We start from the raw sequence: 26,134 nt of genomic DNA, 5'->3' as shown, positions 1-26,134 counted from the left end.
TTAGATTTATTTATTTTATGTGTATGAGTGTTTTGACTACATGTATGTATGTATATGACATGTGTGCCCAGTGCTCCCATTAGCCACAAGAAAGCATCAGATTGTCAGGAACTGGAGTTACAGATGGTTATGAGCCACCGTGTGGGTGCTGGGAACTGAACTCAGGTCCTTAGGAGCAAGTGTTCTTAAACCTGGAGCCATCTCTCCAGTTCCTAAGCTGTGCCTTTAAAGAAATACATCCTTCAGCTTTTTTGCTGCATACATTAGCATTATTTCCTGTCTCCTTGATTATTCATGGCTGTAATTATCAAGCTGTTTCAATTTGTTGACTGAATATTCTGCAGCTTCCAGGCTTCCACTATGCAAGAGCGCTCATAACAACATGCGAGCCAGGCAATAGGGCAGGAAACATTGTAATTGATCTCCACAAAGAAGGCTTTAGATGCAGAAAGTTCCCAGATCTCTTCATTAGAGTGCCAGCTGATTGAGTATTTCTCAGCTTTCATTGAAAAAAAAAAGTTGTGGACCTGTGCTTCTGGAGAATCAAACTGTATATTAAATAAAATATCTGCCATATATCCTAGGAAGCATATATTTTTTTTTTAAATCAGTTCTTGCTTATGCTACTTGTGTGAATAATGTGATTGATTTTTTTTACGTTATCTTCAACTAACTGGCAGCAGTCGGTCATAAATCTATCTGTGAGGTACCTTGCACAGGATAAAATGTTATTTCTCCTCAGTGTGGTCTCATTTGATTACAATTGCAGCCGGGCCTGGCCACATTCCATCCATAATTAATCGTCGCTTTGGTTTCCAGTTGCGAGAGGCGAGTGCTGCCCGGCTCACATCCTTAGATAACGGCCGTGCGCGCCAGCTGGCGAGTGAACGGGGTCTTTCACACTGTGCCTAATGGGCGCAGAGGCTGAGCCTGTCAGGGGCGCTCGCTCAGCCGAACCGTGCCGGAGGAGGTCCAACTTGCTGACAGTCTCCTTGGCACCTCCTGCTTCCGAGGAAACACCATTTACAAAGGGGTTTCATTTCAGTGTCTCTCGTTGGGTGATACAAAGTATCGTTGGTAGTAATAGGAAAACGAATTCTTTCAGGGCTTTTCCGAAAAGGCAAGATCACCCCCTCCTTCCTGGATACCGAGCTGCCATCTCATCACCGTTAAGTGACTGTTTTGTCGAAGCACTAGGACATTGTTTACTTCTTGGGCATATAGTTTGACATTCCCCTTGGGGAAAGGGTAGGGTGTGTACCTGATAAAAATGACTGTTACCTATCCAAGCCCAACACTGAGGCTTACTTTTGAGTAACAGGGCATGTAACTTTTCAGTTACTGGTGCAAAGAGATAGATGACATACTTTATTTCTTTCTTATTTTTTGAGACCAGGTTTTGCTATGTAACATAGCCTTGGCTGTTCTGGTATTCACGCAACGGAGCTGTCCTTGAACTTGGGCAATCCTCCTGCCTTAGCCTCTTTGGTATTGGTATTACAGGTGTGTGAGGCCATGCCCAACGAGATTTAAATAATGCAGTACTTAATTCACTTTCTGCAGAATTTCTTTAAAGATAAACAACATAGCTACTATCACTGGGCATCCATTGTCACAGAGCCTTATAAACAACTTTAACCCATTTCTGATTACTCAAACAGAATTGAAGCCAGATTTTGAAACTTACCTGCCCCTGGCAGCCATGTAGGTGACGTTGAATGAAATTGGGTCCAGTGTGACAAGTCCGAGAGGCGGTGGATGGGGTATAATGCAAAGAACGCGTGTTTATGACGTATTTCACATAACGTAATTGGCAAATTGTTGGCACATGGAGTAAGAGAAGAGGGAGGTGGGTCTAAAGACGCCATTAGAAAAGGTCCTTCTTACGTCAAGAGAAACTGAACAATAAGGTTTTCATCTGGCTCTAGTTTTTATGCCACCACCAACTGCAAAAAAGTTCAGTTAAAAAATGTTAGCAAACCAGATGTGGTGGTTTGTGCCTGAAATCCCTGCACTTGGGAAAGTGAGGCAGGATACCAAGGGCAGCCCGGTTACTGGGAGAGACTGTTTCAAAAACAAGTAGAAATAAAACCAGATCAGACCAGACCAGATTAGGCTATGCCAGGGCAAAAGAGACCAGACCAGACCAGACCAGACCAGGCCAGGCCAGGCCAAAACAAGACAAAACATAATGAACAGAATTGTTTGTTTGAGGTCTATGTATGACGGCCCTGAAAACAATAGTGACTCATTTACGCAGATCAACGTGGTCATCTTTCAATGCAACTGTCCTCAGAGATTGGATCTTGTGTCATTTAATACCAGAAGAGCGCTGATGCTCTTTTAGGGAGCAGATGAAGTTATTCATTTGATAAGCCGTGCCAATTTCTTGCACTTCTCCCAAATTGCAGCTCTTGTCACATTCCATGAGATGTGCGCTGAGAGAAATGTTTTTGTATTGTAAATTGACACCTCCATTTATTCTGCGGCCTAATTGTATGATGATGCTAAAATGATTACAGTTGAAAAACTATGTAACACTGTCAACTCAACAATGTATTCTGTAGTGGAATCACAATAAAAACCTAGATTTGGAATCCAAAAAATATATCTTGCTTAGCGTGTGATTGTGAAGAAAATTCAAACCACAGTTTTGTGGGAGAGCCAATGTAGATGAATTGTTAGGAGACTATAAAACATTTGCTAGTTTTTTGTTTTGTTTTGAGTCAGGGACTCATTCTGTAATCTGTGATGGCATAGGACTCACCATATAGCTAAGACTGGCCTTGAACTTGCAATGACTTCCTGACTTAGCCTTTTAAGTGCTGGGATTCCAGATGTGGCCACCACAACCGCCATGCTGCTGCTGCTGCTGCTGCTGCTGCTGCTGCTGCTTCTCCTCCTCCTCCTTCTTCTTTGGAGATATAGAAAATCATAATAACTTTAGGACTTACTGTTCAAAGGAGAAAAAGTAATATACAGACACAGGTATGGAACATTGTTTGACCATCTTTGATGTGCATGAAATGGAATATCGCTTTATTTTCTTTAAGTTAGATTCAATTTGATGTCAAGCCCTTTCTTTAAAGTGAAATATAGCTGACGATTCATGTGTAAATCGAAAGTGTTAGTGTATGGACTTGCTGTGCACTGTGAGTATATCTCTTCTTTAATTCGAGGCACATAGGTGTGCCGTGAGTGCAGACATCGGCTTAGGAATGACAGGAAGACTGGATTGGGATATTTACAGCTAGTGTTGTGTCACGCATGGCTCCACAGTGTTTAAACAGTGGCATAGTGTGGTGGGGAGCTGTTCCAGCTTTGACCTGGAAGCACTACCCCTAGTGAGGCTTCTGGTAACGGCCATGCCTACCTATGACCTGTCCCTGGGGCGGGGCCGAGACGGGAGCCCTTAAGACCTGCGATCTGGATGTGCTGGCCCTCTTGGTTCTTGGTGATTTTGGATGCTGGAAGACAGACCGAGTCAGAGTTCTCCAGAGAACCCTGCTGGACTGCAGCTTACCTCTCCCGGATCCTGTAACCAACCCCTTTACTGACTGTAAGTTACTCCAAAATAAACCTCCTTTTTAACTACATGGAGTTGCCTTGATAAACCCCCTACCTTAGCATAGAGAAAGCAAGGAACCCAAAGAAAGCTGGTTTATTAGAAACCGTCGTGAACGTCCTAGGAGGGAACTGGCTGGAGGGGCTTTTAAAGGAAAAGACAAAGACGGGGTAAGGGGGTGCTGTGGTTAGTGCCGGCCAAGGCTTCAGGATGTGAGGATGTGGAAAGTGAGTTAGCTTTTTTCCTGGAAGAGAAGCAGAAAGACAGAGGAAGCCATTGTTAGAGGAGTCTAGACACTTCTAAACACTGAACTGCACAAGCAACAGTGTCCTGTGATGGGGGAGTGTTCCCATCTGTGCGACTCTATGGAAGCAGGATCACAGTCCTTTGCACTGGGGAAACTTTGGAGATATTTTGTGATAACTGAGAAAATGTAGAATGGTCTAGAATATTGCATAATTCATTTAGATTAAAGTTGATGCCTTAGGGCTAGAGGAGGAGGAAGTTTCACACAGGTAAAATATCTTTATTTTGAGAAGATTCATTTTCAAGAGAGGCGAAGTGTCTGGAGTACAATGTCTGTTGTATATTCCCCCCCCCCCCAATGCCCTGCATTCACAAACATGGCACTCGGATTTGGTTTTTAAGTGTGGTTTCTGGATGATCGAACTCAGGTCCTCATGCCTGTGAGGCGAGTGCTTTACTGAAGGAGCCACCAAACTCCAACTAGCAGTTTCTTTTTAAAAAGTAAATTAAGCAGTTGCCAGGTCAAATATAAGTGAGTAGATAATTAGGTCGGGAGTTTAGATGACCAAAAACAGAGCAAATTCAACCTGAACTCAGAGATTTGGACTTGTAAAGGGGCCTCATGTCTCAAAGGACACAGAGCTGTGTGCTGGTGCCATCGGTAGATCCAGCAGCTAAGTTGATGTGCTCAAATTGAACGAATGTTTCAGTGTGTGACAGTGAGAAGAACTTTGACCGTGAAGTGTATGATGTGGTAATGTCCTCACTCTGGGGAAAACCAGGGACCAAAGGTTCCGGGAGTGTTTTCCTTCCAGATAGAAGTCAGGAGACTCATGTGGGAAAAAGAACATCTGAGGACGAGAGCAGAGTAGCTAGAAAGACTGATGTTTGGACCTCCAAAGAGTGTGGAGAGACTGTAGCCTTCTTTCTAGACATTTCCTCATCCTGGCTTTACTTCATCTCACTGTGTTTCCAGTGTTCTAAAAACAGATCATAAACATGTTAGTTTTGAGCTGCTTTAACGTGAGCAGGAAATGTATGTCTGATGTGTACATTTGGTTTCTAGGCACACGCAGTTGTATAAAGTACGAGATACTAGGCTGACGGGACAATATAATCACCGACTGCTTATGATTATATTACTGATTGCCACCAGTGATTCAGTAGGTGTCAGGAGGAGATGGAGAATATTTTTTGAGGGGTCTATTTTTATTTTGGGTGCGATGCCGAAGGGTCTTATGCAAACAAGGCAAGTGAGTCCTAATTGAGCTACCCCAGTCTGGTCTTAAAGAGCTGCCTTTTCAAAGTCCTTCTAAGAAACAGACCTGCCTGGTCTTGGACTTCACCTCCGACTCACTGCAGGAGAGGGTTTCATAGGGCCCTGCAGTTCCATTCCTAGCTCTCTTCCAGCTCCCTCTCCTAGGAGCATCCGCCAGTCCCTAAACTTTCAAATGTTTTCAATGTGACGGTTTTCCTTTGCTCAGAGAGACTGTGCTCTACACGTACAGTTTTCCTTGGCAAGTAGAAAGTTCAACCTTATCCTAGACGTGTCGGAGGGAGCATTCTCTTCCCAACACGTGTCAAGAGACTTTTCTTTCTGCTTTATATTTTTCTTACATGTCTTTCTAGAGCTGAAGTAGATAGCTCCGAATCACCATGGCAAATAGTCCTCTGAGCCCAGCCGGCTCTCCTTTGCTTGTCCTGCTTCCATGAACTTTCTGCTCTAGCGTGGGCCTGGCACCTGCTTTTCTATGTTTTTATGAGTTTATGGAGAAATGAGAGAAACAAGGGCAGTATTCATAAACCAGCTCAGGGTTATTACAGGGTATCATATATGGGTTTATTTCTCGAACAATTTTATGAAATCACATTTATGAGTTGTGAAGCACTGAAAATAAAATTCAAGGGATTCACCAAAAGAAAATGCCCGCCCCACACTTGAAGTGTCACTTCAGATTGCTCGTCACATGTGTTTGGTTTTGATAAGTGTCTCCGGTGGTCATGTGTTACAGGCTTGGTCTGACTCATGGCCTGTTGGGAAATGGAACCTTTCAGAGGTGGAGGCTAATACTTGGAGGAATTATGTCACTGAAGACTTTCCCTTGAAAGAGATACAGGACACAGTCCCCTTCCTGTCTCAGTTTCCTGGCTATCAGGATACACAGGGTCCTTCTAATGCAGGCTGCCGCCATGATGCTGTGATACATTATGTCACCACAGGTACGAGTGGACAGGGCCACAGGCCAGAAGACTCTGAGGGTATGAGCCAGACTCTTCTTTTTAAGTAGATTGTTTCAGATCTCGGATTACAGTAATGGACACTTGGTGAACACAGCGTAGAAAAGAGGAAGAACATTGAGCATGGTGACTCACATCTGTAATTCCACAACTCAGGATGCTTAGGCAGGAGAATTGGGGTGAGTTTAAGCAACCTTGAGGTATGTAGTGAGTTCCAGGATAGCCTGGCTACAAAATGAGAATCTGTTTAAACTTGTCCTCCTTTTCCTAACCCCCACTCCAAAAAACAAACAAACAAACAACCCCCCAAAAAACAAAACAAAAACCAAACCAAAACAAAAACAAAAAGAAAACACCCCAAAGCATATTAGAGCAGATATATTTCATCAATACTAAAAACTTTTGTTGCCGGGCGTTGGTGGCGCACGCCTTTAATCCCAGCACTCGGGAGGCAGAGCCAGGCGGATCTCTGTGAGTTCGAGGCCAGCCTGGGCTACCAAGTGAGCTCCAGGAAAGGCGCAAAGCTACACAGAGAAACCCTGTCTTGAAAAACCAAAAAAAAAAAAAAAACTTTTGTCCTGTGAGGGATCCTGTCAAGAGAATGAAAAGATAAACTACAGACTGAAAGTGAATAAGTGTTTGACAAAGAATTTATCTAGAGAATATATGCTTTCAAGGTTTTTTTAAAAACTGCAACATTAATAAAAACTCACAATCCATCTAGAAAGTGAACCAAGATAGGAATGCACATTCTATCAGAGGCTGTGGAAACAGCAACGGGATCTCTGACAAGCTGGTAAAGAGCTGTGTCTGTCACCGCACGGATCAGAAGAGTTCACATGAGAGCGGGTGGCCTCAGCACACACTGGGAGACTGTGGCCTAACTGAATCACTCAGGCATAGCTGCTCTGGGCAGCCAACGACACAGGCACTCTGGAAAATAGCTCAAGTCCTTTTAAAACGGAAAGTTACCCTAGGTAGAGAAATGAAAACCTACACATTCATGTGGACATTTACACACGACTGTTTACTGCAGTAGCCAAATAGTACAAATTATCCAAACGCCCTTTGACATGTGTGTAAACTGTGATATAGTCATACCACGGAGTACTAGTGAGCAATAAGAATGAATGTGCTATTGATACACGTAATTATTTGTGTGAACCTTGAGGACACCATATGAAATGAAATAAGCCAATCTCCAACAGTTATATTCTGGTCGATTCTACTTAAATAACAATTGTTGAATAACATCACAGACGGGGAGAATAACTTGCTAGCTGTTAGGGATGAAGAATGAGGAGAAGTACGTTTGACTCCGCACACAGGAGTGCTGCAGCTAATTCCAATGTCTTAGAAGTTATTAGAGTTGTTGGACTTGAATTTTGTTAAAATGTGTTTGATTTGGGCAATTCGATGGTTCAGTACTTTAAAAATAGTTCATGACCTCTTTAAAAACCACAGCTCTAAAAAAAAAAAGGTGTAAGGTAGAAACTCTGCTGCCAGTATGGATGGGGGAAGGGCACAGAAAGTCTCACCGCTGTGGGTGGAGACAGTGCCAGGGGATGGCTGGGGGGGCGGAGCTAGGTTCCTCCAAGGGCGTGGCTTCATGAGCCCCATTGGTGCTTGGGTAGGGGCCACAGGAACGGAAATAGAGTTCTTACAACGTAGATCAATTTTAAATTCTTTTTACTTTCTTTTATTTTTACCTAAAGTAGAATTGTAAAATGTACTTGTTAGAACAGAAAAAGCAGGAAAGCATTGATGAGTGCATGTAAAACATAATCCTCCATTAAAATATTTGATTAGCATTCCAGAAACACATCTGTTATAGTGAACAGGGCACAGCTGTGTTTGAATTTCGATTCTATGCATATGGAATTTTGTGAAAAGGAAGGATAGTGTCGCTTCCTGTCACACAGAGTGCATGGTAAGAGGGCATACATTTTCGTGTTCTTCTTGACGTATTGGGTTAGAATTCCCAGGGCCCAGCTTTTCTTGGGCCGAGTCAGAATTGGTTTGAAAACATTCCATGCTGGCAGATTTTCTAACACTATCTGGAACTTCAGTGTGCAAAGGAACTGATTTCTGGTTCACAATTTAAATGTCAGCTGGTCTAGTCAAATTGGTGAGTTCCAGGTTCAGTGAACAGCTCTGTCACAAAAAATAAACCAACAAACAAACAAACTCCCCTGGGAGTGGTGGCACACACTTTTAGTTCCAGCACTTAGGAGGAAAGGCAGCTGGATCTTTGAGTTGGAGCCCAGCCTGGTCTACAGAGTGAGTTCTGGGACAGCCAGGGCTATGTAGAGAGACCCTGTCTTATGAAGGGAAGAAAGCAAAGAAAGGAAGAAAGAAGGAAAGAAAGAAAGAAAGAAAGAAAGAAAGAAAGAAAGAGAGAAAGAAAGAAAGAGAAAGGAATAAAGAGGGGGGAGGAGGGAAGGGAGAGAGGGAGGGAAGAAGGGAAGGAAGGAGGGAAGAGAAAGGAAGGGATGATTGAGAAAGTCTGTAGCCCCCACACAAATGCTTATTTGCACACACATGTAAGAATGTACACATAGGTACACACACATACACACATACATATGCATTCACACATGTAGATGTAACCAACCGTCTTATTAAATAAGAAACACAGAAACAATGTAAAAGAGAAAGTCGAGAGGTCAGAGCTCAGAGCTAAATCTCACCCTTCCTTCTGCTGTCCCAGCTTCGCGAAAAGAGACCCACTTCCTGTCGGTTAGTTTTTTTAAAGTATGTTGTTCTGCCTTCTCATTGGTTGTAAACCCAAACACATGACTGCCTCGTCACTGTCTGAATGTACAGCCCCCTAGGTCTTAAAGGCATATGTCTCCCATGCTGACTGTATCCCTGAACACACAGAGATCTTATGGGATTAAAGGCGTGTGCCACCACCGCCACACTCTTGCTATGGCTCTAATAGCTCTGACCCTGAACACACAGAGATCTTATGGGATTAAAGGCGTGTGCCACCACCGCCACACTCTTGCTATGGCTCTAATAGCTCTGACCCCCAGACAACTTTATTTATTAACATACAATCAAAATAATAATTCAGTACAATTAGATTACCACCACATTTCCCCTTTTCTATTTTAATAAAAAGAAAAAGAAAGCAAAAGGTTATAACTAACAAAAGAAAAACTATATACAAAAGTACAATAACTATATACAATATATACAAGTAATAAATACCTAAACAGGTATTTGACAAATCAGAGAAAATAATTCCATTATCTATCCTATTTTGGTAAATCCAAGATGTATCTAATGCACTTTCTATCCTAATTAATTTTCAACTATAACTAACTAATCTTCAACCATAACTAACTAATCTTCAACTCCCTCAGAGACCCAAGAAGGGAATAATATTAGCTAACAAAAATAAAAACAGGAAGTGCATGCAAGCAACTTCCAAAAAATTTTGTGAGTTGACAGAAACAGCCAGCTACCTGGGCAGTCACCTGAGGTTTCTCCGCAGTGTTGGGGCATCATCTTCAGCCTATAGGCTTAGTGTATCTGACAGACTCATTTGTGAAGTAGGATGTACACAAGGTCAACAGTTCAACCTCACATTGGGTGAGAGCAGTCCACGTACCAGAAACACCTGAATTCCACTAGTGTCCTGTCATGATTCAGGATTTTAAATTCTGGAAATTGTTGACAGTTTTTAAATTCAGCTGTCCATTCTTCTTGGCTGTGTATATATGGCTTCATCTCAGCATCCCCTTCTTCTCCACATCCCTCTATTAAATGTCAGTCTACTTTCGAGAGGCATGAGCTTTCAGCTGCTGTTCCATTGTACAACAGAATCCATCGGCCCTCTGCCTGTTAAGCTGCTTTGAAGAAAAGGGCACCGTACCTTTTCCGGATGCGAAGGTCATTTCAGGGATGGGGCCGTATTGTCCTGGCCTCAGAAGATGCCTTTTGATAAAGCCATAACCACACTTGTTTTGGCAAGAATCAGTAGTCCCTTGTTTCGTGTTCTGTCTGTCCATTTTGTCCTGTTGATTCGAGGATACTTTGTTGTCCAGTGGCTAACTTTGGCCACAAGGAAAGTTGACTCCATATGCAGTTTCTTCAATGCCCATATTTTCTCTGAAGTAGATTAGTACTGCCAGGAGCTGACATGTCTCAAAAAAGAAAAATTTTCTAAGTTATTAAAACATTTTAAATGCCATATTCTGTAGATCTCTGAAGGGTTTGAAGATGACCTGTCTAAAACATCTCTGCTCAATTTTTAAAACATATCTAATATGACTACAAGTTCTATTGTAATGTCTAACTACTAACTTTCATTTCTTTATATCCTAATAGTTGATAATAATAACATTCAAGGATCAGAAATTTGCATTACATTGTTAAATGGATGGAATAAATACAATTAGAAATATACATATAGCATTTTCTAACAATATCAATTTCAAATTTGTATACAATATAAAACAATCCAATCCAATGTAAAGTATTTAAAATTAGTAATTGTCTTTTTCTTTTCTTTCTTTCTTTCTTTCTTTTTTTTTTTTTTTTTTTTTTAAACAAGAACCTTAAATCTAATCTCCTTTGCTTAGCCTTTTTCCTAACCCTTGACAATAACTTGTAACCAACCCCCTAAATACTGAAAATTATCCCAGACCCAAAGCCCATTAAAAAGACCAAAAAACCACCCGCCCCACACCACCTCTTTGGGAATGTGGGCGTCGTATTCTTAAAATTGCTTCTTGCTGGGTATGGGCGAAGTTTTCTTTATCCTGAAAGAAAGATTTTAGGTTAATTGTCAAATTCTAGGAGAGGTAACTATATCCTTCATTATCCAGTCTGTGTATAATGCCAAAGTTCAGGGTTTATCTCAAGTCCTTATTCAAGTAGTCTTTGAGACTGGATCATCTCAGCTAGTCATCTCAAATTTGCTCTGAGCACCTTGTAGTTCAAAGCTGATCTGTGGATGATGTTTGTCAGCTTAATGATATTATTATTGTCCACGTGGAATTGTTGTTGTTGTGGGGCCCCATCTTCTTTCTGTAGACTTCAGTTGATGTTAGGCCTGGCCGTGATTTCCTGCAGAAAACTGATAAGAGACTCGAACACAAAAACATATATATGCAGCTAGCCTTTTTTCTAGAATTAGTTAGTATTCTATGTGACCATTCATATCTTAACAAAGTTTAAAATGTATATATATATTAATCTTGTAAATTTTGATGTAAAATTTATACTTTAAGAAAAGTTGAAAGAATCAGAATAGAATCAAAGAGTTGAGATTAGTAATAGAATAGTCCCTTAATTAATTTGGCTTTTGTCCTGTCCCATAGCAGAAGATGGCTCTTTTCTTCTGGCATGACACAGGGAGTTTGCATTTTCCTTTTAACAACATGCTTGAGTTTAAAGAAGGAGAGAGCCATTCTCCAACTCCAAAGTCAGCTTTAAATTTTAATTGAACTGGGACTATTAGAAAACCAATAGTGTTAAATCTTTAGAGAAAAGCAGAAACAAACATTTAGGAAGACATAAAATTTTTTAGATAATATATACCCATACACCGTTTCATTCTGTTTCTTGGGATTGATGATTTGTCCCTTTTCTTCAGTTGTCTCATTTGTCCAGTGTTCTTCAGATTCCTTAACCTTCATTCTCCTACAAGACAAAAACAAAAACCTTTCCCCAAGACTAATTTTGGGGATGTTTCCTTTTGACAAGTTATTATCTGATTAAATGAAAAGGCATGTGTTATTGATACAAGTTAGTTTAAATTGGATGTTCATGCTGGTTGATGAACTATCACCTCCTCTAATTAAGAGGTCTCTCTTGTTCAAATCGAACCTTTATCAATTTTGATGGTACCCACAGTTTATCTTCTCCTGTAGAAACAAAAGCAAAACCACGTCCCCAATGTAATACATACCCTGGTTTCCATTCTGAGGTCAGCACATCCTTAAAGTATATAGGCTGATTTAAATTCTGTAGTTTTTTCTATTATCCAATGTCTCTCTGCAGCTGTTGTTCCTTTCTCATTGGCATTCAGAAAATTCAAAGTTAGAAGAGCATTATGCAGTCTATTTCTGGGGGTTTTTGTTACCCATTTCTGTTTATTTAGCATATCCTTTAGAGTTCTGTTTGATCTTTCTATAACTGCTTGACCTGTAGGATTATGTGGTATGCCTGTAATATGCTTTATATTGTAATAAGCAAAAAACTGTTTCATTTTAACAGAGACATATGATGGAGCATTGTCAGTTTTGATTTGTGCAGGTATACCCATGATGGCCATAACTTCTAGCAAATGAGTGATTGCAGAATCAGCCTTTTCAGAACTCAAAGCAGTTGCCCATTGAAATCCTGAATAAGTATCGATAGTGTGGTGTACATATTTCAATTTTCCAAATTCTGCAAAGTGAAACACGTCCATCTGCCAGATTTCATTTCTCTGAGTACCCTTTGGGTTACATCCTGCTGGTAATGGCGTTTGATTGTAGACGGAACAAGTAGGACATTTCTTTACTATTTCTTTGGCTTGTTGCCAGGTTATGGAAAAATCCTTTTTTAAACCTTTACTATTGACGTGATGTTTTTTATGAAATTCTGAGGCTTCCAGCACATTTCCTATCAATAATTTATCAATCTCATCATTGCCTTGTGCTAGAGGGCCTGGCAGACCAGTATGGGATCGAATGTGAGTTATATATAAAGGATGATCCCTTTTCCTGATTGTATCTTGTAATTGAATAAATAGTGAAGTTAATTCTGAAGCATCAGGAATAAATTCTGCAGTCTCAATATGTAACACCACTCTTTCAGCATACTGAGAGTCAGTTACTATGTTGAGAGGTTCTGAAAAATCCATTAATACCAACAGAATAGCATACAATTCTGATTTTTGAACTGAATTATACGGACTTTGAACCACTTTACTTAAATTTTCTGATTTGTAACCAGCCTTTCCTTCTTTGTTGGCATCTGTATAAAATGTACGAACTCCAGATATGGGTTTTTGCCGTACAATTTGAGGCAAGATCCATTCAGCTCTCTTTATAAGATCAATTCTATTGCTTTTGGGATATTTGCTGTTAATTTCTCCCAAAAAATTACTGCAAGCTCTTTGCCAAGGTTCACTTTCTGTCCATAATTTTTCAATGTCCTCCTTAGTTAATGGTACGACAATTTCTGCTGGGTCTATGCCTGCTAATTGACGAAGTCTCAATTTTCCTTTGTAAATCAAGTCAGAGATTTTTTCCACATAAGTTTTTAATTTTTTATTTGGTTTATTTGGTAAAAATATCCATTCCAATATAATATCTTCCCTCTGCATTAATATTCCAGTAGGAGAACGCCTAGAAGGTAAGATAACCAAAATGCAATCCAGCTTTGAATCAATACGATCCACGTGTCCTTCATGCACTTTCTTTTCTACCAAGGCCAATTCTTTCTCAGCTTCAGGTGATAATTCTCTTGGACTATTTAAGTCCTTGTCACCTTCTAAGGTTCTGAACAAATTAGTCAGTTCATCATTTTTTACCCCAACAATAGTTCGTAGATGAGAAATGTCTCCAAATAATCTTTGAAAGTCATTAAGAGTCTGTAGTCTATCTCTCCGAATTTGCACCTTTTGGGGTCTAATTTTTTGTAGCTCTATTTTATATCCTAAATAATTAATAGAATCTCCTCTTTGTATCTTTTCAGGAGCAATTTGTAATCCCCAGCAAGGCAAAATTTTCTTTACTTCTTCAAACATTATTTCTAAAGTATCTGCATTTGAGTCAGCTAGTAAAATATCGTCCATATAATGATAAATTATAGATTTAGGAAATTTTTTACGTATCACTTCCAATGGCTGTTGTACAAAATATTGGCACAGAGTTGGGCTATTCAACATTCCCTGTGGGAGGACCCTCCATTGAAATCTTTTAACCGGTTGAGAATTATTATAAGTAGGCACTGTAAAAGCAAATCTTTCTTTGTCTTTTTCTTGTAAGGGTATTGAAAAGAAACAGTCTTTTAAATCAATAACTATGAGAGGCCATCCTTTTGGTAACAGAGTAGGCAAAGGCATCCCAGATTGTAGAGAGCCCATTGGCTGAATTACTTTGTTAATTGCTCTAAGGTCTGTTACCATTCTCCATTTACCAGATTTCTTTTTACTAACAAATACAGGAGAATTCCAAGGGCTGGTTGATTCTTCAATATGCTGAGCATTTAACTGTTCTTCTACCAGCTCTTCTAAAGCCTGGAGTTTCTCTGTTGTTAAAGGCCATTGCTGGACCCATACAGGCTTGTCTGTTAACCATTTTAAAGGTAGAGCTGTTGGTGTCTTTGGAAGATCATCAGTTATTGTGCCCTGTTCTTGTATAATATGGATGGCTGGTGACCACTCATTAGAACAATATCTTCTAATATTTCTCTCAGTAACATGTGCTAGTTTATGATTTGTTTCTGAGATTGGAGGGATGTTAATCTGAGTATTCCATTGTTGCAACAAGTCTCGACCCCACAGGTTCATAGTTATGTTAGCCACATATGGTTTTAATTTTCCTCTCTGTCCTTCTGGACCTATACATTCGAGCCATCTTGCACTCTGTTTCACCTGAGATAATGTCCCAATTCCTAACAGTTGAACGTTTACCTCCTGAAGAGGCCAAGTTGGATGCCAAAATTCTGGTGCAATTATGGTAACGTCCGCACCTGTGTCTACCAGACCAGACAACAAAACACCATTTATTTTTATTGTTAATTTTGGTCTTTGTTCATTAATAGAAGTTTGCCAAAAAATTTTCTTTATGTTTTCTCCTGAATTTTCTATTCTCTCTGTTTCATCTTCCTGACCAGCATGATTTTTTCCAATAGGCATTTGGTTATTTAATCGCTCTCCAGAGCAGGCATTTCCTCTATGGCTGCAGGAAAGGTTTGAACTGGATTTGCACTGGGGGCCTGCGCGAGGCCCTCTGGGAGTTTCCCGAAGACTGAGGCAAAGGATTACCCTGTCTGTCCTTTGTTGATCTACATTCGTTGGTCCAGTGTTTTCCCTTACCACACCTTCTGCATACTCCAGAAGGAAGGGGCCTTCTGTTGCCATTGTTCCTTGAAGAAACATTGTTTCTGGGAATGACCTGTCTACAGTCCCTTTTCAAATGTCCTTGCTTTCCACATCCAAAACATCTAACACTCCTCAAACCTTTTGAAATTACTTCTCCTACCCATGTATCATCATGCTCATCAGCTTCAACATTAATTGTTTCTCTAATCCAATCTTCCATAGGTGCAGATCTTGCCCTTAATGGCCTGATTATTGTTTTGCATGCTGCATTCGCATTCTCAAAGGCCAAAGATTCAATTATTGCCTTACTAGCTTCTGAATCCGAGACCATTCTCTTTACTGCTGAAGCCAGTCTTTGTAAAAAATCTGTAAAAGACTCTTTTGGGCCTTGCTTCACCTTTGTAAATGACTCAGATTTTTTTCCTGGTTCCTCAACTTTGTCCCATGCATTCAAGGCTGCCGTTCGACATAAAATTAGGGTTTGGACATCATATAAACATTGTGTTTGTGCTGAAGCATATTGGCCTTCGCCCATAAGCTGATCCTGGCAAACTTGTATTCCTTTATCCCTCCATTGTTTTTCTATGTTTTTAGCCTCCTCCTTAAACCAAGTCAGAAATTGAAGTCTCTGGCTGGGTTCCAGAACACCTTGTGCGAGGTCCCGCCAGTCCTGTGGTACTATCCTATTATATGTTGACCAAGAGTTTAACATTTGCTTTACATATGGGGAATGCATGCCATAAGATACTATTGCCTCCTTAAACCTTTTTAAATCCAACATTTCAATTGGAGCCCAAGTATTTTGTGTAGCCATTTGATCAGGCATCTGCTGTACGGTTACAGGATAAATTAAGGGTGACTGTGTGAAAACAGGCTTTCTTTCTGCAACCTTATGATCCCGACTTGAAACAACTTCACTGTTAATTTCTTCTGTCTGAATTTTTACAGGTTTAACAAGTTCTTCTAAAGCTGTTATCCTGGCACTTAAATTGACTATCTTTTTAAATATTAAAATGTGGATTATTATAGTGATAAGGTGCATAATTCCACCAATACTAATATTATATAGTTGTTCCATTGCCAGACTGCCTAAAATTTCGAACAAAAACCAATTTTCTTCCAATGTACACATAAAACCCATTTTTTTTTTAAACGTGGAAAAAAATTCTCTTTTAGATAGTTTCCTTTAAAATATCTGATATATTATGACTTACCAAATCTGCGTAGAACAGTAGAAATCCGAGGGGATTTTCAAAACAGCCACCTAGTGTCCCAGGTGTAAATCCAAAGAGAAAGAGAGAGAGAGAGAGAGAGAGAGAGAGAGAGAGAGAGAGAGAGAGAGAGAGAGAGCGCAAGAAAGCATAGCTGGCTAAAGTTTAAATGCAGCCACGTGTTCCCTCTTGTGCCGAATCAAGGCTTGGGTCTGGCTTCCTTAAGCTCCGACCACGTGCGTTGGATTTACAGGCAGGGCCCTGTTCGGCAGGGCAACTCTGAGTTGTTTGTAGCACCGGCTTTAAGCAAGCAGGATTTAAGCAAGCAGCTCACCGATAGTCCAGCCTGAGGTCAAGCAGAACTAGACCCAGGCTCGGACTAAGAAGCCGATCGCCGCCGGCCGCCGCGTGCCACCGCCGCCGCCGCGGGCCGCCTGCCGCCCTTGCGGGAAAGCGGACCTGCCGCCAAGCCAAGCAGTTTTTAATGGATTCTTGTCACGTTGGGCGCCAGATGTAGATGTAACCAACCGTCTTATTAAATAAGAAACACAGAAACAATGTAAAAGAGAAAGTCGAGAGGTCAGAGCTCAGAGCTAAATCTCACCCTTCCTTCTGCTGTCCAGCTTCGCGAAAAGAGACCCACTTCCTGTCGGTTAGTTTTTTTAAAGTATGTTGTTCTGCCTTCTCATTGGTTGTAAACCCAAACACATGACTGCCTCGTCACTGTCTGAATGTACAGCCCCCTAGGTCTTAAAGGCATATGTCTCCCATGCTGACTGTATCCCTGAACACACAGAGATCTTATGGGATTAAAGGCGTGTGCCACCACCGCCACACTCTTGCTATGGCTCTAATAGCTCTGACCCTGAACACACAGAGATCTTATGGGATTAAAGGCGTGTGCCACCACCGCCACACTCTTGCTATGGCTCTAATAGCTCTGACCCCCAGACAACTTTATTTATTAACATACAATCAAAATAATAATTCAGTACAATTAGATTACCACCACATTACACATGCATGCACACAGCTAAAAGCAGGAGGCATAGACACATCTCAGAGAATTCCTAGACTGGTTATCATGGTTCTTGTGTGTACGTGCACACTTTCCAAGATATGTATAAATGTGTAATGTTACATTTCTGTTTATATAACACATAAAATATGTTAATGTATAAATATAAAGTCAGTTTCTTTATTTAAAAAAACTTATATTCATGGAAAGAATAGGGTGTGATACCTTTCCTTTGAGTTACTAATCTATTTCTAAGGACATCCGGTTTGACTGGAGTCCAACTTCTCCTATCTGCAGCATCAGGAACCACCTAAGTGCTAACTGCCAACCAAAGCTTGCCCTGTAGTCCACTCTCCAGAGCCCGGCATCTGTGGCATCTGTGCTGCTGCTTTTCAGAGAGTGCCGAACACTAAAGGCCACAGCCCACTTAGAAAGCCACAGTCTTGTCTTCTCTGAATTTCAATGCTAACTTGGGTAGTATGTTTATTATCGTTCAGCTAGTATATTTAAAAGATTTCTCAGTTACTTGAGAGTAAATTGTTTGTAAATGGCATTAAAATAAAATAAATCTAAACTAAGCCTCGTGGCTCATGCCTTTCTTTAATCCTAGCACTCGGGAGGCAGAGGCAGGTAGATCTCTGAGTTTGAGGTCAGCCTGATCTACAGAGTGAGTTCCAGGACAGCTAGAGCTACACAGAGAAATCCCATCTTGGGCTCCCTCTGCCCAAAATGAAAAGGTTACACAATCCACCTCTCAGGCTAGGGTTTTCGTTAACAGAAAGACTGATGTGTTTTCGTTGACCTCAGACCTAGAAGACAGGCTCCACTGTGAAGGAATCTCATCTATTTTCTCTATTCCTTTCTGGTGTCTGAGGCAGGCTCTCAGGTAGCCTAGCTTGGCTTCTGACTTGGTCCATAGCCAGTACTCTAGTGCGGGAATCAAAGTTGAATTTTGTTTGTTTTTGTTTTTGCAGTCCTAGGGACTGAACCCAGGAACCTGATAGATATGAGGGAAAGGCTCCCCCACTGTTTCACCCCAGCCCTATATTTCTGTCCTTTCCACTCATATGGCTTTAGCTTGCTGGGTACTTTTCATCCTGGAGCAGAAAGCCTATGATTATGTGTTGGCTATGGGGAGACGTGTGTGTGTGTGTGTGTGTGCTCACACAGATAAGCCACTCAGCCCAGATGTCCTCAGATAAGGTTCAGTGCAAGTGAGAACTAGTTATTTGGCAAGCACCACTCTCTAGAGGCTCTGGCAGTTTCTTGGAATTTATCTAATGGCTGGACCCTGGGCTTTCAAAGTTGCTTCATGGCCACTGTAAATGTGCGCAGTGGACTCAGTAGCACCTATTCCTGGGTCTGTAAAACGATGACCTTCTTTTCAAGGTCACACCGAGACCTAATCACTTATGGCCAATATTTGCTTGAGGTCGTGCTTGCCCCCTTGTGATGTGTGAGATGATTTCACGTGTTGCAAGAGTAATTTCAAAAAGTGGTTACATATTTGTGTTAATGTGTATTCACTACTGCCAGACTTTAAACTCATGGTTTTGCAGCATTATTGATTAAGGCGAGCAAAATAAAAAGTACAACTTTATTTACAGAATATATACAAGTGAAACTACATACTGTGGTGTTAATGTTATGTGAAGATGGAAATAACAAACCTGAAGGATTTTTTCGGGGAGAAGTGTGTGCATTTTGTGAGGCGGTGTTGAAGCTGTGGAGGCGCCAGGAGAAGGCAGAAGGAAAATGTACATGAGAGCACTTACTGTTAAAGGCAGTGTTTAGTGAGTGTGGTCTGGTTTAAACTTGGGTCAGATGATGAGGTAAACACCGTGTATATTAACCATCATCCGCAGTGACCAAGGCTCAGGTGGGAGAGGAAGCCAGAACTGAACACGAGTCTCTGCTTCTGAAGCCACCCCTTACTCCTCAGGGCGAGAAGACAGAGACTATGGCCAAACAGACCTAGTGGAGTGGGGGGTGGCTTTCAGATCCGAACCCGACTGAACGGGAATTAAAAATGGCTGCCTGTTATTTTCCATCTCAGTTATGAGAGGAACAGCGGCTAGCCGCAGAAACCAGGTGATAAGCATCTGTGCAGGTGAAGAAGGAATGTGAGGATTAAGAGAGAACAGCACCTGAAGGAAAGCCTTGGCCAACACTCACGATGGCCTTTCAGAAATACCCACAGATTTCTAGTTGACATAAGTTTCACTTTTTCAAGGTCATGGACATTACATGCAAATGAAAGTGAGGTGTTCTTCCTCCTTTTTCCTCAGCTCTCCTAAGAAAATCTTACTCCACACACCCATACACATTCACATGCACATGCACAGCTCAAACCCATTTACCACCCACATACCACAGGTACACATGCTTAGATGTACCACTTCATACAGCACACATACTTAACATGCATACCTTAACCCCAAAAGGTGTTACATTACCTATGCACACCATTTCACACAACACTTACACTCAACCCACACAGGCACCACACATAACTCCACAGGCACCACGTGGGTATATTCACCATGCACCACATATATTCAACTTACAGCCACTTGCTCCTCCACAGGCACCACATACTTACACATATCACTGTACACATTACACACACATATACACACACATACACACTTATACTCAACTTTACACATCACATACACTACACACACACACACACACACACACACATACACACACACCACTCCACACACACTAATTGTACCACACAAATGCATGCTACCTCCACATATACATGTTTTCACACATATGCAAAGATTACCTCAAAAGCACCATACACATGCTATCAACACTCCACAAAACATACTTATACTACTTGTACTTGGACCCATGTATCATTTATATTCCACCGGTGTACACACGTTTCCACACAAAGCCCCCCATCACACCTGTCCACACACAAAGCCCCCCATCACACCTGTCCACACACAAAGCCCCCCACTCACACCTGTCCACACACAAAGCCCATGCTTTAGAAACTCAGAAACAAGGGGAATGAGACTGTCTGTTTTAAGTTACTTACCCTGTGCTTAATGCATCAAAGTGGAGATGGTGTCTTAAAGTTCTGTTTCCAAAGTGTGGGAGATCACTATGAATGACCCAGCCACTCAAAAACAGCATTGGCCTGGGTCCAAATTCTGAAGGAGAAAGGCCAGTGAGAGCCGGAAATTTGTGCATTTCATGTACCTACTGGGCTCCTAGGTAATTTTTTTTTTTTTAAAATTTTGAGCTGTACTGGAACCCAGGTATGCCAGGCAAGTGCTCTATTGCTGAGCTACATCCCCAGTCCTCTTTGGGAGAGTCTCACCGAGTTGTTCAGGATGGCCTTGAACTCACTTTGTAGTTCAGATAAGCATTGAACTCACGACCCTCCTGCCTAAACCTCCTGAGTAGCTGGGATTACAGACCCGACTCGCCACTAGGCCTTGTATGTAAGGTTAGTTTCTTAAGACGTGCTGGAGCCTTGAGTGAAACAGAGGTGGATTCCACATTCTGATTGTGCTTCAGAACCTCCCCAAACCCTCTGCCATCTAGGGTGTTTGGAGAGGGTGTCAGGCTCTGCCTCAATTTTGGGTTCCTTTCTAAAGTGGATGAGGTTAATTCTGGTGTGGAAAGAAAGGCCTTGGTCTGTAGTGGGTAGCTCTTCCAGCTTTGACCTGGAAGTATTACCCCTAGTGAGGCTTCTGGTAACTGCCACATCTACCTATGACATGTCCCTGGGGCGGGCCGAGACGGGAGCTTCTAAGATCCGAGATCAAGATGTCCTGGCTCTCTTGGTCCCTGGTGATCCTGGATGCTGGAAGACAGACTGAGTCAGAGTTCCCCAGAGAAACCTGCTGGACTGTACCTCACCTCTCCTGGATCCCATAACCAACCCCTTTATTGGCTGTAAGTTAACTCTCCCCCAAAAAACTCTTCTTTTTAACTAAGTGGAGTTGCCTTGATAAATCCCCACATTATTGGCCCCTGTCTCCTCACACTGTTTCTATCTGTAATTCCATAAGTAGTGAACTTGTGGCCTAGAAACATATTGGGTCTAAACTTGACCTCTAAGAAAACATCTGGACCAGAGAGTGCACCCTGATTTGCAGGGGGCTATGACCAGGATGCATGGCAGTCTTGTGCACTTCCTGGTTGCAGGAATGCAGGGCATGCTGGGTAGAGAGGGGGATAATGCTGCAGCTGCTGCTCTTGCCGGAACACCTGGAGGAGCACAGGGTTTTGAAAGTGGCATTGCAGGGCTGGGTCTCTCCACAAGACCCCTATTGCTCTTCAATAGTCCTCTGTTGTACCTGAGTACTAAAGAAGGGACGAGAGGATGTCATAGACTCTCAAACTCACCTCATTAGCATCTAACTCAGGCTGACCTTGAACTCCTGATCCTTTAGGCCCCACCTTCCAGCTGCTGGGATTCAGATGCGTGCTGCTTCTTCTGATAGAAACATGTTCGTCTAAACATCTCTAATAATTTTTGGTGTGCTATGGTAAACAGAAAAGAACTCGCTGTTCTCTGGAGAAAATAATTGTGCAAAATTATAGCCATAGAAGGGTAAGTTAAAATGGTGTAAAATAGTGAATTAGGCTGCTGATTTATTCCAACATGCATACAAATACGTGTTATCCATGGATTTTGTGAGGCTTCTGGCATTTTCCTATTTTCTAAAATTATAAGTGCTTGTGATTTATGTTGCTATCCTAAATAAATAATCAGTTTCATATTTAATTTTGTATTCCCCCCCCCCCATAGAGACTCACAGGTTATATAAACTCAACTACCAGCTATACCTGGGCCTGTTCACAGAATTGTAGAAAAGAGTAATTGCCTTGTTATTGCCAAATTCCATCAAAGAACTCTTTATCCAGGGGAGAGAAAACCTGGCAGCTCTGGAAGTTTCCTGCTGACTTCTCAGAAATTCCAAACATGTAGATTGCAGCCTGTGCCTGTCAGGTTGAGTCAGACTCCAGTGAATGTCTAAATGATGTTCTGTGTCCACCTGGTGACAGTGTGATGACTTGGGTTCCATGTAGCTCTGCAGAGAAGAGAGAATGGACTGGTCAGTTCAGTGGAGTGCCTGGTCTCATGGCCAGTTCAGTGGGGTGCCTAGTTTCATTGGCTGGCAGAGATGTGTGGTTTAACTGCTGAGAAGATTTATTAGTCTTTCATTTGTGGTGTGTGTGTGTATGTGTGTGTGTGTGTGTGTGTGTGTGTGTGTGTGTGTGTGTGTGCGCGCGCGCGCGCGCACCTGTCTGTCTGTCTGTCTGTCTGCCTGCCTGTCTATCTGTTTGCTTCTATGTCTGTGTATGTGTCTGTATTCTGGAGGGTAAGTCACTCAGAGATAGAAAATCCAGTTTTTGACCTGGAAAGGCTCCCGACAGGCAGATCTGGGACTGCAGTGTATGCTCCAGGGCTCAAATGACCAGAAAGAAAAGGAGAAGCTATTTGGAGACTCCTGGGGGAATGTGTAGAGATCCCATTCCAATACAAACCAGACAAAATTTCAGTTTTCTTTGTTCAATAAGACTCATCTTCTTGTATTTGGTGGGAATAGAGATCCCATTTGTCAAGGAAATTGCTTCATGACTGTGACATATTTTAGTCCCGAGTATTGAACTCAGGATCTCTTCCATGCTAAAAATGCACCCTGGCATCAAGTTGTATTCTGAGCTCTTCAATTTATGACTTTTAAAAGAAAATTAAGTACTATTTTTGCGTGATGAATTCCCCAAACTTTGAATGCTAGCTTTCTTTGAAGGTTCCTATGTGTATGTATATGATGCATAAAGATGATGTCATTGAAATGGATTATTTTAGTGCATGCCTCACTTACAGATGTTTTTCCTCCGAGATTATGGAATGAGTTAAGAAATTATGTCATCTTGAAATAAAAACCAAACCATTAACTCCTAGTATATTTGTTCTTACCTATGTGTTTGATGTGTATATTTGTATGGGTTTGTGCACATATGAGTATGTGCATGTGGGTATACTTGGAAGCTAGAGATCAAGGTCAGCAGTCTTCCTCAATTGTGCGTGTGCTCTCTCTCTCGAGACAGGGTCTCTCAGTGAACTTAAGACTGACCAATTTGCCTAGACTGGCGAGCCAATAGATCCAGTGATCCACCTATCTCTGTCTACCTCAGCACTGAGGTTACAGACATGGAGCTGAGCCTGGCTTTTGTTCTTATTCTTAGACTCTCTTTTATTGGCTTTTGTTCTTATTGGGCCTAGAAGCCAAAGGCCACCCACAGCCCTATATAGAGCTGTGCATAGTATTAGGAAAGACTGAATGACAGGAACTCCTAATTACTACAAATATTCCTCCCTTTCACAGCTGACCAAGGCCACCGCCAACACAGCCCCCAAACACCATGCCGTTTCTTGAGACTCCTTATCTTCCTTTGACTAGAACACACACACTGCTTTTTCTATCTCTTCCGCCCACTTTCTTATTTGGAAATCAGGTCACTAGGATTATAAAGCTCTTAGAGAACATTTTTTCAATGTTCTTACTAAGTGACTCAGAGATAAGTACCTCAGAATGATCTTAAAGTTCAGAGGTCCAGAGATATGGCTTTGTGGGAGTTTTCATGATGCCAAAGATGACTGGATTTTTTTCTGAGACAGTCTCACACTGTACTGTGATTGGCCTTCAACTAACTATACAACCCATACTGGCTTTGAACTCTCAACAATACTACTGCCTCAGTCTCCTGGGTCCTGAGATTATAGATATATTACATGCCGTGTCAATTCCTTCTCTGAATTTCATTTCATGTTAGTTTTAAAAATAGATCTTGGTGTATTTATTCCAGATTGTTCAAATTTAAACCATTTTATACAAAATAAATGTAAATTCCATTTGAAAAAAATTGTAGGCTCTGTAAAGATATCATCACTATAATGGAGGCTGTGGTGTGATATCCAAATGCCGTTTTGATCAGCCTCTTACTTTATCAACAGTGAAAGCTTTGAGTGTTTTTTAAAGCACTATTTGCTCTAATTACATCCCCTCTGAGAAGGCACATTTTGGCTGGTGCTGGTGGATGAGGTGGAGAACAGTGGAGGATTGGTGTTCCTTGTGGTCCTGCCTAGCTCCAGAACCCACACTGGGATCTCCTGAGGCTTCCGTTGCCAGTGTGGTGAAGCTCAGTGTCTTATGCTGAGCTATTATTTCTCTCATTCTCTGACAGGTGTTTTTTTGTAGAAAACCCCCCAAAAGATTACTGCATTCAAAATTCCCTCTTTTTTGGAGAACTCTGAGATCAAACATTCAAATACACTCCATAATTTTTGCTATGAAATGTGGATGGACATTTCTCCTCATTTCTTCTTCTCCTCCTTCTCCTCCTCCTTCCTCCCCCTCTCCCCCGAGACAAGGTTTCTCTGTATAACAGTCCTGGCTGTCCTGAAACTCTCTGTAGACCAGGCTGGCTTTGAACTCACAGAGATCCACCTGTCTCTGCCTCCCAAGTACTGGGATTAAAGGCTTGTGCCACCACTGCCTGAAGGACATTTAAATAAATACATTTGATACACACACACACAAACACACACACACAATTTAATTATACATATATGATACATAGCTAAAGGTATACTTGTATAGCAGAATCACCCAGAACTATGAAATGCTGAAATTGACATATTACCAAATTTCATTATGGTTTGCTCTGAGTAGTTTCTACACAGTCTATTCAGACTATCCTTTTTTAAGTATTGAGATACATTTAATTCAAGGAAAAAGGTTGAATTTGTGTTTCCTTCCATTCAAAATGAATGCACCACTTCTGGGGTCCAACGCATGCATTATCTTTGTGAAGCATTACATGATTAAGAGAAGAGTATGAGGGTTGAGCCTTAGCTTTGTGTCGGAGAATCTACCTGGGGCCTGATCCCAGCGTGGCTAAGACAAACAAGCAAACACTGATAACTTCCACATTTGCAGAAGGAACTAAGGAGGCTGTTTCAGGGCTTCCGTTGCTGGGAGGAGACTCCATGACCAAGGCAACCATTTTTTTTTTTTTTTTTTTTAGCTATACAAAGCAATTTATTAACAGAAAATAATTTGAGAAGTCCTATCCACAGACAGCGACCACAGTGACCACCCTTCCTCCGCGTGCTGTCAGAGGGGATGGGGGTGACATCCTCAATCTGCCCAATCTTCATCCCTGATTGAGCAAGAGCTCTGAGGGCTGACTGGGCTCCAGGTCCAGGGGTCTTGGTCCTGTTTCCTCCCGTGGCGCAGAGTTTGATATGCAGGGCAGTGATGCCCAGCTCCTTGCACCTCTGGGCCACATCCTGGGCAGCCAACATGGCTGCATACGTAGAGGACTCATCTCTGTCAGCCTCTACCTTCATCCCCCCAGTCACCCGGCAGATGGTTTCCTTGCCAGAAAAATCGGTAACATGGACAAAGGTGCCATTGAAGGATGCAAAGATGTGGCAGACACCAAATACATTCTCTCCCTCAGCCACTCGAGGCCCAAGGCTGATGACCTGTTCTTCCTTCTTTTCCTTCCCCTTGTGAAGTGCCATTTCTGAATGTTGTTTCCAGACTCTTCCACCGGAAAAGAGAGGGACCAAGGCAACTCTTATAAAGGAAATTGGGGCTGGCTTACAGTTCAGAGGTTTAGTCCATTATCATCATGGTAGGAAGCATGGTGGCATGCAGGCAGACATGGTGCTGGAAAGATAGCTGAGAGGTCTACACCTGGGTTGGCAGGCAGCAGAAAGACCACTGGGCCTGGCTTGAGCTTCTGAGACCACAAAG

The 26,134-nt window shown here is 41.8% G+C and overlaps 1 protein-coding gene across 1 annotated transcript; it reads right to left on the bottom strand.

The window, feature by feature from the left end:
• Positions 1–844: 844 nt before the first annotated feature.
• Positions 845–25,903, bottom strand: LOC114695095 (40S ribosomal protein S14-like). The gene is made up of 2 exons (XM_037210982.1): positions 25,452–25,903; positions 845–1,005 (listed from the first exon to the last, which is right to left on the bottom strand). Exons 1-2 carry the CDS (start codon positions 25,897–25,899, stop codon positions 845–847), a joined length of 609 nt encoding a protein of 202 aa, XP_037066877.1. The 5' UTR covers positions 25,900–25,903.
• Between the last annotated feature and the right edge of the window lie 231 nt (positions 25,904–26,134).

This window comes from Peromyscus leucopus, chromosome 14 (assembly GCF_004664715.2).
Source record: "Peromyscus leucopus breed LL Stock chromosome 14, UCI_PerLeu_2.1, whole genome shotgun sequence".
Lineage (NCBI taxonomy): Eukaryota > Metazoa > Chordata > Mammalia > Rodentia > Cricetidae > Peromyscus > Peromyscus leucopus.
Note: the sequence above shows the minus strand (reverse complement) of the source record. Positions and strands in the feature narration are given on the sequence as shown.